Below are 10,711 nucleotides of genomic sequence, written 5' to 3' on the forward strand. Positions count from 1 at the left end.
GCAGCTTCCACCGGCTCTGGGCAGGCGCTTGGGGCCTCCCCCCGACCCCACACCACCTCCTGTGCAGCCACTGTCTGTCCCCCCTTGGCTCACCGAGGGGCCCCTCTCCTGATGCCAGAGCCCGCGGTACCCATACCCAGCCCCATTCTGTACCACACAGTAATCCCACCACCAGCCCCCAGAACGGGAGACAAGGACCACCAACCGAAACCCGCCCACAGAGGCACAGAGGGGGTGGGGCAGGGGCCGGGGAAAGGCAGGCAGAGGGCCTCCTGGAGGAGGCCCAGCTCCCCGCAGGCCCGGAAGGACAGGCACAGCTGGAAGAGCTGGTGGAGCTGGGATCAGGCCCCCAGCAGCTGCCCCGGGGCGAGCAGGGCTGCCCGCTCAAGTCTGCCAAACCCCAGCTCAGCGCTGCCCGCCCGCACGCCCTCCATGGCTCCTCCTGGGGGACCCCAGCTCGCCCCACCCATGTTCGGGCAGAGCGGGTCAGGGCTACACGCTGGGCCCAGGCACAGCAGACAGGCGACCAAGCCCAGGCAAGGATGCAGGCCAGCAAGGCCACGGCCACGGCCACACCCATCTGAGGGCTGTTTTTCTCACCCTGACACTTCCCCCGTCAACAAACAGAGCCCCCTCCAGAGTTTACCAAAACAAACGCCCCAACAGTCAGCAGTGCCCAGGCCAAGACAGGACTGCCTCGCAGGCCGGACTCCAAGCCCAGCCTCCAAGCCCAGCCTCCAGAGAGACACATGACCCTGTTATTTCGGGAGGCCCCGGAATGTGCTCTATTTTGGGTCCCGAGGGCTCTGATGTTACCAGATGCCCCTTACCGGGGCTCCAAGCTCTCCCAGGTCCCCAAGGGCTGCCCAGAGGGTGACCAGTGGACCTCCTGCTCTGCTACTGCCCCCCACCCTTCCCCGGGCAAAGGAGCTACTGGCAGCCAGGGCTCTGGGGTCTGAGACCTTGGGACACTGCCGACTCAGCCTTCCAGTCCCACTGTCCAGCCTGATGCCAGCGCACGTCTCCCCCCGACAGGCACGGGCACTGGTCCGCTCCGGGCAGTGGCGGCAGGGGCAGGGAGCAGGGGCTGCCTTGGGCACGTTCCTTGGCCTCCAGATCTGTACCTTGGGCTCATCCCCGCCCCGCCCCCACTGGGAGGCTCAGCAGCTGGGAGACTCCCGGGCGGGTGACAGCAAGTGCCCAGGCCCACCGAGCCCCAGGCGATGGGTGCTGGAAGGAGCAGGCCCTCTGCCCAAGGCCCCGAAAGCGGCCGGACAGCCGTATGGGGCAACGCCACCTGCCCAGCAGCTCCAGGTCCGCCCTGGGTCGCCAGCCGCGCCTGGACAAGCCGGGCCTCCTGATACTGACCCCCAACGAGGAATTAGGCCGTGTTGACAAAAGGGCTTAGGCAAGTAGCCGCTTAAATGGACCTTCAACTCCCCCGGACTTCAGAGCGGCTCACAAGCTTAGAAAAAACTAAAGTGTAATCAGAGCCCAGGGCTCTCCACTCAGGCCTGGGGCACGAGCTGCCTGGGAGGCCACAGGCTGAGTCAAGGAGAGAAGCTCCCCCAGCCAGCCAACTTGCAGCAGCGGGGGCGGCGGGGCGCAGGGGAGGGGGGGTGGGGGAGAGGCGGAAAGGTGCGGGGAGGAACACAACACCTACCCAGGTTCCTGGGACACGACGTTTCCTCTTCACAGGAACTCCAGCACAGCGACCCTACAGCCTGGACCCTATGTGTGCTGACTCCCGGGACCCTCCCAGGATGTCAGACACTGGGACCTGTCCCGCTCCAGGTACCCAGCCATGGCCCTGCCTCATCGCGGGGGCCAGGAAGGGAGCAAAGGCAGAGCTGAGCATTCTTGGTCCAGAGGGACGCTCTGTATGTGCACACACGTGTGCAAAGCTTTAACGGGGGACAGGAGAGGCTGTCGGCCTCCACGGGGCCCCGCCAGGCCCACGCCAGGCCCGGCAATGGCAAGTCAAACAACTCAGCTTTCAATCCTGCTACACACACACACACACACACACACACACACACACACACACACGGTCACCACGGGCTGGGGGTTCAAATCCAAAATCCATCACTTTGTAGCCTGTGGCCTCAGTTGCTCTCACCCAGGTTTCTCATCTGCAAAATGGGCATAAGCACCCACCCTGGGGGCTCTGGGGAGGAAGGAGGGTGCTCAGCCTGGTGCCTGCAGAGGTCTTCGCTGTACAGAGTCAGGGAAGGAGTCTTAGCCTTGACAAACTGGGAACCCTGCCCCCGTCACCCTGCCATATGCCCCTCTGTGAGCCGGCGCCCAGTGCTCAGACCCTCGCCCAGACATCCCGGGGAGGGGGGCCAGCTCCACGCGGCTCCCCTCCACCTCCCCGTCTCACCAAACGTCCCTGCAGCTGTGCTGAGTTCTGGCAGCCAAGCCGGTGGCCAAACTGCACCCCGGGCTGCAGGAGGGTGGGCAGGCAGGAGGGGCAATAGACCGCGGGTTTCATTCATAATCAGCTGCTCTAATTTCCATTCAGCACAAATCCTTCACCCAGACTGACAGCCTAGCTGCCGGCCCCACCACCAAATTAATATCCTTCCCGGGCTCATTTATAAAGTCTCCCCACCCCCTCCCCCCTTCCCGGCCTCTCACTGGCTCCCAAACCCTAGGGAGGACGACGGCTCGGGGCACCTGGCCATGCCCCCTCCTCCTCCTCCGTGGGTCCAGGCCTTGAACTGGAGAGCAGTCCGGGGCAGGGAAGCCACTGGGTGGGATGGCAGTGGGAGAACAGGAAAACCGGCCCTCCGTGCCTCTAGGGTGTCCACCCCAAGTGCAGGGCCAGCTCCAGAGAACGCCCGGAGAACACTCTGGTGCGCCAGAGTGAGGGGCCCCATTTCTGGAATGGGGCCCCAGGTTTGATGTTCCCGGTCTTACGGCCCCTTGGCGACCCTGCCCACCCGCGCCCGGGCTGCTCTGGGGGAGGAGGAGTCCGGAGTGTTCCAGGGCCGGCGGCCTGCTGGACTCGGCAGCCCAGGCGGCGGCGCAGAGGCCGTCCCGATGCCAGGGCGGCTGAAGGCTAGGAGCGCACAAGTTGCGCCGCCCCGCTGGAGGTGGGCGCCCGGGCGGGGGTCGCGGGCCGCTGCCAGGAGGGGCCAGGAGCCCCCCCCCCTTCCAGCCGACCGGCTGCCCCGCCGCCCGCCCGCTGCCCACTCCCGCTCCGCCACCAAGTCGGCGGCCCGGCGCGGGCCGGGGGGCCGCCAGCCGCCCTCGCCCCCTCCCAGCCCGGCCGGCCCGGGTAAAAGTTGCCCGGCCCACCCGCTCCCGCCCGGCGCCCCAACTCCGCGCGGGCCGGCTGGGGGAGCGGGTCTAGCCGGGGCCCCCGCGCGCGCCGGGAACGCGCCCCGCCGCCGCCGCCCCCGCCGCCGCCCGCGATCACTCACCGAGCGGCAGGAAATGTTTGGTGTCCATGTCTGCGGCGACCTCGCGGCGGGAGGCGGACGAGCGCGGCGGCCCCCGGCGCGGCCGGCCGGGCCCGGGCGGCGGGAGCCGGCGGCGGCGGCGGCGGCGGCGGCGCGCGGAGGCCGCGGCGCGGCGAGTTGTTGCAAAAGTCGCCCAACAATGTAAACTACTTGTGCTGCGCGCCGCCGCCGCGCGCCCGCGCCCGCGCCCCCGCCGCGCGCGCCCGCGCCCCGCTCCGACCGCTGCGGCGCCGGCGGGGGGGCGGCGGGGGGCCCGCGACGGGCGCGGACTCGGCGCAGCGCCGCCGCCCGCCCGGCCTGCGCGCCCGCCCGGCCTGCGCGCCCGCCCGGCCCCGCCCGCCCGGAGCGCACCCCCCGCCGGTCCCCCCGCCCGCCCGGAGCGGACTGCCCCCTCCGCGCCCCCACCTCGTCAGCCCGGAGCGCGCCCCCCGCCCCCCGCGCGCCGCCCGCCCAGCCGCCGAGTTGCGAGCGAGCAAGCGAGCGGTGCAAACTTGCAAGTTTCCCTCCACCAGGGGTTCCCCGGAGCCGCGCGGGGGCGGCGGGGGCGCAGGGGCGGGGGGGACGGCGAGGGGGGCGGCGGGGGGGCGGGGCGGGAGCAGTATTCCCTCCCCGGCCTGCCCCAAGAAAACCACCCGGCGGAGCAGGCGGAGAGCCTGGCTGGAGCGACCGGCACGGCCGGGCCATTGTCTGGGCGGCCGCACAAAGCGGCCGGCCGCGCTGCGCGCCGACCCTGGCCGGCACGTGGGGAAACTGAGGCCCTGAGTGGCCGTGAGCCCCGACGCGGGAGCACAGGCTCGGCTCCGTCATCTGGGGAGTGTTTTATTTTCTGGAGCCCCCAGTCCGCCCCCGACTTTCACACTCAGGGCAAGCAGAGATCGAAGGGCACCCCGGCCCCGCCCCCACGGACCCTCCCCTGGCACCCTGGGAAGGAGAGGCTCCGCTTCTGCTGCACTGTGGCCCTGGCTTCTGGGAGCCCTCTTTAAAGGCACCAGGCTGGGGACCAGCTGCCGCGAGTTGGGTGCTGACATAGTGACCGGTGGCTATTTTTACGCCTTGGACAGTTCTCTGCCCTGGCTTTTAAATTCATGACTTGTTTGTTTAAAAGCGAAAGGAAGGACGCCTGTCCCGACCGCTCGGGCTGCTGGAGTTGGGGCTTCGGTATGAGTTACCTGCGCGGAGCCGAGCCTCCTGAGCAGGCGCAGGCCAGGCGCTGCCGTGCCGTCGCCGTGTCCGGCCGCCCAGCGCTGAGCCGCCCTCCTCACAGACCCCTGCTAGACCCATATTCCCGATGGTGACCCAGGCTCGTTGGGGTGGGGGTGGGGGCAGAGGGGCTTACCAAGGTCACACAGGCTGCACGTGGTGGCCCCCGGGCCAGGGGGCACTGATAGGGAGGTGATGACTGTGGATGGCCGTCACCGCTGCCCAGGGACAACCACTGCCCTTCACAAGAGAGGGGGTCCTACTGCGGGGTGCACCACTGTCACCTGTGTGACCTCGAGCCAGCCTCACCAGCCTTCTGGGCTTTAGTTTCCCCTCTGTGGAATGGGGGAGCAACGGGCCCACCTCCTACTGGACAGCCAGGAGCTGGATCCCACCAAGGCCATTGAGACCCTTCCAGGAGGGAGGCCCTTGGGTCACCTGGAGCATCCTGAGGCGGGGCGCTGTGGGACGAGTGCTGGCTGGGGAGCCCTCCCTCCCCCAGCACAGGCCACAGCCCAGGCTTGTCCTGTCCCCTGGCTTCTGCTTGATCCGTGCCCCAACCCCTCATGGAGAAAGCTCTGTCTTTGCTGGCTCCTGGGCCGCCGACCCATCTGCCCTCCCTCCAGCATCAGCCTGTGTAAGTGTGGTCCTCATCTGCTGTCATCACAACAGACGCACTCCCCCTTTCCCCCAGCACAGCCACCCGCTTCTACAACTGATTTCCTCCTGCCAGGGCTGGGGGCAGGCAAGCACCCAGGGAAAGGATGAGAAGGAGCAAACGGGTGCTGACACGTCTGGGGTGTGTGCCGTGTGCCAGCCCCAGTTCTCAGGCCTGCCTCCGTCACCTCTGGCGTGGCCCTAGCCACATACAGCATCAGTGGCCCGTCTGAACCCCATCCTCCCAGACTGTCCTGTCCCGCATCAGACCTCGCCACTCCTGCCGGAGAAGAAGAGGCCAGATGCCCTCGCCACTCGGGGGCCCCACTGGGCACGAGGAGGCGAGCTCCAGCAACCTGTGGGCAGGGGGCACTGCCAGCCCACCCAACTGATGAGGACAGCGAGGCTGGGAGAGGTGACACGACGGAACAGGTCACGCTGCAGTGAGGACGAAGCCAGCGTTTGAACCCAAGGCCTGTCCTTGGAACCTCTGGGCCGCTGAGGGTGTGAGCCTGCACAGGCCCCCCGGGCCCCCCAGTGACCTGCGGTGCAGCACTGCCTTCCTGTCACATCCTGTGTGGACAGCCCATCCGTGCTCTGCTGGATGAGGACGGGTCGGGGGTGTGCTTCCATCGCTGTGGATCAGTCGTTCGTTCAACAAACATCACTTAAGCCTTTACCAAGGGGCCAGACCCTGTGCTCAGGGAACTCGTGTGGAGGTGTGGTCCCAGATGAACAGGCAAGGGCCGATCCCAGCTCTGCCTCTTACCATACGTGTGGCCTGGCCAGGTCACTCCCTTCCCTGTGCCTCAGTCTCCTTATCTGTAAAGTGGGCATGGCCACCCCCTCCTGCTGAGTCATGGAGATGACTAAACAAGGTAATGCTGGAAGAGTCTGGGCCCGAGGAGGTTCGTGATAGTTACTGCCACTACTGTTATCACTATTATTATAAGACGGTGAATTAGGCCCTCTGGCAGCCCCGGCCCAGGGGGGAAATAAGACACATCCACCCTCCCCCAGCCCCTTCCCCCTTGCCCTGGAAAACTCGAGACTCCCTTTGGAACTGTTGGCACTTGGAGCCAGGGAGACACACACAGGCAAACTTCCATATGGGTTCCTCACGCCGGGCAAGGCACAGGCACCCAGATTGCCGAGGCTGCAAGAGGGGCCTCTGTTCCCAGGAGAGACCTACGAAGGTGTCCCCCAGCCCCCGCCTTGCCCAGAGCTCCAGGAGGCAGCATGGACAGTGAAGGGAGCATGGGGTCCAGAGCCACGCAGACCTGGCTCCAACCCATCCTCAGCGCCTACGGATGTCGAGCTGCTCTCGGCCTCCCCTTCCCATCTGCAGGGGTTCGGGAGTGGCAGGGGGCAGGGGTGTTCCAGGAGCCGGCTGGCTCGGAATGGGGAGGGGAGCCGGCTGCGGAGGGGGGCAAACACCCGGGCTCCCTGACGGAAAATGTGTGTGCTGCTTGTTATTTCTATTTCGCACTCCCCCCTCGAGCTGGGGCGCCTTGGTGCAAACGATCCCACAGGACACCTCCCGGGACGGTGGCTGCCCCATTTGGAGTCGCCAGGTCCGAGCTAACCATGGAAAAAACCACCCCCAGCCTTCCTGCCATGTGCTCCTGCAGCCAAAACTATTTTTATAGTAATATCCATCTATTTACAACCTGGGATCTGAGAGGGTTTTGTTTTTTGTTTGGGGCTTTTTATCCCCTCCCGGAGGATGCTTTTTAAGGTACTTTGGTTTTGTCCATGCGCCTGTCTCAGCTCAGTCTTGTAAACGTCTCTGGAATCACTTGGTGAATAATATTTTTAAAGGCCGGTGTCTGCCAGGCTGGAGCCCCCAAGGCTGGCGTCTGGGTGGGCGGCTCCCAGCAGTTGCTGGGGCACCAAGGGGCACCTCAGCTGCTTCCGGTTCCTTCACCCAAGGGAGGGTCCGTGTGATCCCAAACTGGCAACCGGCAGGATCTCGCCGGGGGGTGGGGCCTTTGGCCCCCATCAGGCAGGGCAGGGGCTTAGGCCCTCCAGCCTGTCCCAAAGTCCCCCAGCCTGGAGGACACTTTCTCACCATCTCTGTGGCTCCTTTGGGGGCGACAGTCTCTATCCCTGGTGACAGATGACTCAAGCTAGGAGGTGGGGATGAAGCCCAGAGAGGCAAGGGCTCACCTGAGCTCACATGGCGAGACAGATGGAGCTGCCCTGAGTCCTGCCCTGTCTCTCCATCGTGTGGGGGAGCACGGGAAAGCTACGTGTCCACCCTCAGCCTCTAGTCTGTCCTGCTTAGTAGGGAGAAGAGAAGGGATTGGGGCGGGGGGGAGGTGGAAACGCAGTGGAGGAGAGGACGCCTTCTGTGAAATGTCTGCTCCCATCAACGGGCAGTTGCCAGCCCTGAAGGACAGCCAGCCCCACACACCCAGACCAGAGGAGGCCAGAGAAAGGTTAGGCTCTGATTCAATGAGATGCACTGAAGGCAGCCAGCTTCCCTCCATCGTGTGCGAGCCTCTCTCCAAACCTCTGGGAGCTGAAAGGCAGTTTGGGCAAAGCAGTTCATGTGAGACAGGCCTAAGGGGATAGGGGCTGCTGCATGAACAAAGACCGGGATTTCGGGGCAGCTCCAGGCAAGAGCTGGTGGGATCCTTCCAGAGGCCTCCAACGAGATGCTCCCTCCAAACCCCAAGGCCACTTGGAAGGAGTCACAGATGACGGGGGAGGGGGGAAAGGAGGAGTGGGAGGCAGCTCGGGGGGTTAGAGTGTGCCAGGTGGTCCAGAGGGTTCCAAGCCAGCAGAGGAAGACACTGGTGTTTCCTGGGGACTCTCCACCCTCTCCACCAACTCCACCCCAGCCCTGCAGACAGATTCCTGCTTCCCCATTTCACAGATGATGTTACTGAGCCAGAGGGGAGCAGTGACTGGCTCCAGGTCATGCAGCGGCTCCAGCACTGAAGTCAACAGATTCACAATAGAGGTTGATGGTCAGACCCCCTTAGGACGACCACCCACCTCAGCCTCTTGCCTTCACAGTGAACTGCCCCACCTCCCTGCTTCTCACTGGTGTGTGGATGGTGAGACCAGAGTCCAGAGAGAAGGGCCAGGCAGCCGACTTGGAAAACTGGGTGCTAGGGTGGGTACCAGGAGGAGGAAGCCTCCCCTGGCTCAGCCACCAGTTCTCACATGGCCCTCTCTGAACCTCAGTCTCTTCTTCTAAGAAATGGAAGAAAACAGCGAGCTAATCATGGAGCCTTTTTTATATCAAATGAGAACATCAACAGGGACATCAACGTTGACCTATACCAGCAGCTCAGGAGAAGGGCTCAGGCCAAGAGTCCCAGCCTGGGGTGCCGATTCCATCCTGGGCCTGGCTCTGAAGATGGCCTGCCCCTCCCTGGCTCCCCTCCATCATGCCCCTCTCCAGACACCGCAAGAAGATAATGTGTTTTACCGGGAGCATTTATTATCGACAACTGCTACATAAATCTCTCTCTGTGTACATACGTGTGCACGAGAGGTGGATAAACAGGGCAGAGCCGCTGTGCGCAATCTCACTGCTGTAGTCAACTTGCCCCCAAAAAGATAACGGGACATGATTCAGAATATTTATTTGGCAGACATGATATGAACCCTCATAGCCTGTTGGGATTAAAAATGTCCTCCGTCTCTGTCATCCACCAACGTGGTTTAAATATTGTACCTGCGGCCACTGTGGCAACAGGTACGTCTCTGTCATCCACCAACGTGGTTTAAATGTTGTACCTGCGGCCACTGCGGCAACAGGGAGATGCGAGCGGATCTTGATAGCGGCCGTGAAGAGGAGTCCTTGCGCGTTGAGGAATGGGAAAGTAGCGGAGGAGTTTGCCCCGCGCTCCTTGTGCTTGCATCGAGAGAAACCTTCCCTGAAAACGTGGGTCCGCCACCCCCAGACCACCACCCCTGGGGCAAAGACTGCCCGGCACATGCTGTTCTGCAGCACTCGGCCAGCAGCGTCCCAGGAGGGCCTGGCCTGACTCCAGGCTGCAGCTCAGGGTCCGATGAAGCTGCCACCCCCGCAGAGGAGGCCCCAGAAGGCCCAGGCCCCACCCTCGCTGGCCGGAGACCCCTGCCTGATGGGCCTGTCCTCAGCCTCCGTCCACCCAGCGTAGAGCAGAGCCCTGGCGCCGCCCCCGTCCCCCCGCCCCATCAGGTCACTCCCAGTTTAGAGACACTTTCCTGCTCCCCATTCCCCTCGGGATAAAGTCCAAGCTCCTAAGAAAACCAGCCAGGCCCGCCCCCCGCCGAGGCATCTCCCTCCTGCCAGCGCCCGGCCTGCCCACAGGCTGCCCCCATCCCAGGCAGACTGCAGCTCTGACCGTCGTTGTCCACACCGGCCACTCTGCATTCCACTGGAAGGTGCAGCCCCAAAGCGGCCCCTGTAGGCAGGCGGCCGACCGCCCCCGACACACGCCCACGAGCCAGGCTGGGCCGTCTCTGTGCCCCACGACAGCCCGCACCCTCTCTATCCCTCCATGAGGTCCCATTCCTTGCCATTCCCACCGGCCTGCAAGCTCGCCGAGGCTGGGGACCTGGGGATGGGACCACCGGCTCTCCGTTTCCCGACCCGGGACATCGTGGGAGCTCAAACTATTCACGGAGGGAGGGCGGGGAGGAAAGAGGATATGCTGTTTTCAGGGGCCAGGCTCCTACCATCGCGGCAGTGGCTCCTCTGCCAGCCTGGGGGTGGGCCCTCAGGATCCCTGTTTACATCTCCGTCCTTCTGCACTTAGAAAAACTGCCTTTCCCTCCCAGGGCCTCGGTTTACCCATCAGTACAATGAGTCTCCGGCCCCTGGGTCGGGCATGTACCCTGAGCAAGGCTTTGAGGGTTTGCTTTGGGAAGAACCCAAAGACTTAGCTCTGAGAAAATCTCCAGGGGGTTGTTTAACCCCCTCCACCGTTACCCATACCACGCCCCACCCCACCTGGTCCCACCCACCTGCCCCCAGGCCCCATAGCTCCCCTTGGAGGAGCCCCACCCCCAGGCCGATGATGACTATTGGCCTTTGTTTCTCCCGCTAACTGGGGTCCCTGCTCCCCAGAGGAGCCGCTTCTGAGCTGTCCTGAAAAAGAGGGGCTGTTCTGGAAATGTTGCCCAGGGCGAGAGCCCAGACCCACCTGCCTGCAGCTGGCCCAGGAAGGGGGACGTCACCCTCACAGGCAAGACGGACGGACAGGAAAGGTGAGCCCCGGGCCGGAGCGGCACTGATGAACGCGTTTCCCCGGCCACAGGCGCGGTCCTCCGTCACCGCCTCAGGGAAGCCCACTCCTCCTGGGCCCCTGCCATCCACGTTCCCCATCTCCTGCTTCCAGGTGGTACTAGCCACGTGTGGGCACCCACCAGGCACCTCCACCAGT

At 64.5% G+C, this 10,711-nt stretch overlaps 1 protein-coding gene across 2 annotated transcripts in view; it reads right to left on the reverse strand.

Annotated features, from left to right (window-relative positions):
• Positions 1 to 3,580, reverse strand: part of RXRA (retinoid X receptor alpha) — a 97,158-nt gene extending 93,578 nt beyond the window's left edge. The window contains exon 1 of one of the 2 annotated variants that reach the window (XM_033415158.2): positions 3,429 to 3,580. In XM_033415158.2, coding sequence (XP_033271049.1) covers positions 3,429 to 3,456 — 28 coding nt within the window. In that variant the 5' untranslated portion in view covers positions 3,457 to 3,580. The remainder of the gene's footprint in view (positions 1 to 3,428) is intronic. The other variant, XM_049711459.1, reaches the window with a different exon arrangement.
• Between the last annotated feature and the right edge of the window lie 7,131 nt (positions 3,581 to 10,711).

Source organism: Orcinus orca, chromosome 6 (genome assembly GCF_937001465.1).
Source record: "Orcinus orca chromosome 6, mOrcOrc1.1, whole genome shotgun sequence".
Classification (NCBI taxonomy): Eukaryota; Metazoa; Chordata; class Mammalia; order Artiodactyla; family Delphinidae; genus Orcinus; species Orcinus orca.